This window comes from Aplysia californica, unplaced genomic scaffold (genome assembly GCF_000002075.1).
Source record: "Aplysia californica isolate F4 #8 unplaced genomic scaffold, AplCal3.0 scaffold00015, whole genome shotgun sequence".
In the NCBI taxonomy this organism is placed as follows: Eukaryota; Metazoa; Mollusca; class Gastropoda; order Aplysiida; family Aplysiidae; genus Aplysia; species Aplysia californica.
Window position 1 is genome coordinate 1625227 of NW_004797285.1, and position 2929 is coordinate 1628155.

The 2929-nt window shown below is 37.3% G+C and overlaps 1 protein-coding gene across 1 annotated transcript in view; it reads left to right on the top strand.

Moving 5' to 3' along the window:
* Positions 1–2929, top strand: part of LOC101853663 (mucin-5AC) — a 69361-nt gene that overhangs the window by 24933 nt on the left and 41499 nt on the right. The window contains exon 22 of the mRNA XM_013085355.2: positions 2217–2656. Coding sequence (XP_012940809.2) covers positions 2217–2656 — 440 coding nt within the window. The remainder of the gene's footprint in view (positions 1–2216; positions 2657–2929) is intronic.

The following is a 2929-nucleotide window of genomic DNA, read 5'->3' on the forward strand; positions in this document are numbered from 1 at the left end:
GTGTGTGTGTGTGTGTGTGTGTGTGTGTGTGTGTGTGTGTGTGTGTGTGTGTGTGCATATGTGCATGCTCATGTATTGAATCTACATGTGTGCAATTTTCTAATTCTTGTGTCCAGTATACTATGGTACTTACCAACTTTCAGATGCTTCAGGAAAGGAAGAGAATGAATGACATCATGTGGGGTAACTTAATTTATTAAGTGATTCTGGTTATTCATCATAGGAAACTGTAGTGACAGTAAAAAAAATACAAATGCAGGTGTAGGTGTTTTACACCTCCATTGACATTATTCAGATTATTTAGGAGGCGGGCTGCTTTGACCTTCAAGTTTCAGAGAACAGAAGTATGTTTGAACTAAACAGCTCTATAAGCCCACTTGACTAGGGAGAAAGGAAGGGTTTCCAGTCCACTTGACTAGGGAGAAAGGAAGGTTTTCCAGTCCACTTGACTAGGGAGAAAGGAAGGTTTTCCAGCCCACATGACTAGAGAGAAAGGAAGGTTCTCCTGGGAGGATTTCTGTTCTCAGTTTTCTTTAACTTTAACTAAATGTTACTCATAGATGTGTATAAGTATAAGGCACAATTCTGAGTTTTTGAAATTCGGTTTCTTTATGCAATCTTTGTATAAAAGAAATTGATGACTGAAGCTATGACTGTTGTTCACATGTCAAGAGGTAAAATTGATACCTTTCTCAATAGTCACCATCAAAAGCTGTAAGCAGTAAGTACCTGTTGAAAAATAAATAATGATAATTTGCCTTGCCAAAGGCATTTAAAAGCTAATAGTCTGGAGCTGTTAATTGTTGTACTATAGAAAATGAAACATTTTAGTTATCATTATCCATACATCAGTGCAATGGGAATAATTTGAATCACAGCTAAACTGAATTTAAGTGCACGTAGAAAGTCGGGTATAACTCGAATCACAGTCAAACTAAACTTAATTATACTCTACCAATTTGGTAGTATCTATTATCTTGTTTACTTATCTATCCATTCTTCTTCCATTTTATCACTTTCTCAATTAGACTATCCAGGCACCTGTCAGTTAATTCTTCCGTCCATCCAGCCCTCTGCTTATGTAAATATAAAACACAGGTGTGTAATGTTTATATCTAAATAACTGTCCGTCCATGGGTCCGATCTGTTAATTTGACAATACTTTCATTTTTCCTTCTGTCCACATCTTTTTTCTGTCTCTCTTTCTGTGTAAAATTTCTTCGTAAGAATATGAACATTCTCAAGAGTGTGATTTGCTTACCGTACCATTAAAAAAAGTATAGCCGGACTCCAATGTCACTGCATTTTAGTAGTTGTGGGGGAGGGCTCATAATAGGGTAGTTGATGTATCTTACAGAAATAGGAAACAGCCCTCTGTGAACATTGAGATGTGTGTGGGAGGCTAGAATTTTTCCCCAAATATATCCAAACAGATTCAATGTATTTTTAACTGAAACTGAGAGCGCAGTCTTTGGGTATGATCCCATCATCCTTTTATCATCAGTGCCAAAAGTGTTTTTAATGGAATTATTTTGCAATGAAACACATTTCATAAAAACAATTGGAGCAAAGACCAGAAACTGGTCAAGCAGCACCATCGTAAAAATAACCTTGACTACAGTGGCAAGAACAAACTGCATGTCAAGGAGAACAGAAGCAAAACAGTAACAAAAATTTAATAATATTACCACAACTGTAGCGTTATGGTAAAGTGGAGGCCACAAAAGAGAATCTTTTTTTTTTTGATTGAGCAATTAATTATGGGAAATGTGAAGCACCGCACGTAAGTTACTGATCATTTTGAGGCAGTTTATTCTCCTCCTGGTCATATCCCCACAATGGTACTTAACTTGAAATGGTTACAGGACATTTGAAATATTTGATATCATTAAATATTAATTTGTATGGCTATATTTGAGTTGCTGTCTGTATGTTTTGGATTCAAGTAGGTCGCTCATCTGGGTTTTTTCCTTTTAATTGGATTTGGACAAAAGTGACCTAGTATGGCTCTGCATGGTAATAGTCCAGCATGTGGATACTGGTATTCCTAAAACTTTTGTAAACTGACTTTGAATAATAATCTGCCCGAACATAAACTGTTGCTGTATCCTCCTCACCCCCCTCACCAAAATCACAAAACAGAATTGCCACAGAACACCCTCCCTCATCCTCAAAACACTGATTGCTTTAACTACTTTTGTTTTGTACTTTCTCAGGCAATCGGATACAGGTCCCTATATAACTATTGACTTAAGGAATCCTGAATTCATCACTGGTGTTGCAACACAAGGACAACCTGATATGCCTAACTGGGTGACCAAATACACAGTGTCAACAACGACAGATGGCGTCACCTTTGAGCCCTATAAGGATAGTATGAGCACAGACACTAAGGTCTTTTCAGGAAATTTTGACAGCAATTCAATAGTGAAGGGATACTTTGATCGAGAGGTGCCAACATTTGCTGTGCGCATTTATCCTGTTGACTGGCAAGGCTCCATAGCTCTCAGATTTGATGTTTTGTCATGTAGTAGCTATGCCACTACACCAGTTACTCCTCCAAATGATGTCACAAGTCCTGGGCCTCAACAAACATCGCTACCTCCTGGAAAAATGTCAACCCTGGCTCCTCCAACTCCATTTACACTGACCCCAGGTATGGGAGAAGAAAAGTATTCTGAGAATAGAGATGAATATTGGAAGTTATTTAAGATATATTTTCCAAATGATATCTTAGGTCTGTCACTAATAAGCATCCTTTAAGAAACTTAGTTTCAGGTGTCAATTTTGCTGTTGTCATGGAAGTACAGGAAATGTAGGCTATTGAAAAATATTTTCCATCTCCTGTGTCTAAATATCTTCTTATTTTATATTCACCCAAAAATGTATTATTGGTTCGAAGTATTTAACAGAAAAGGAACAACCCCCC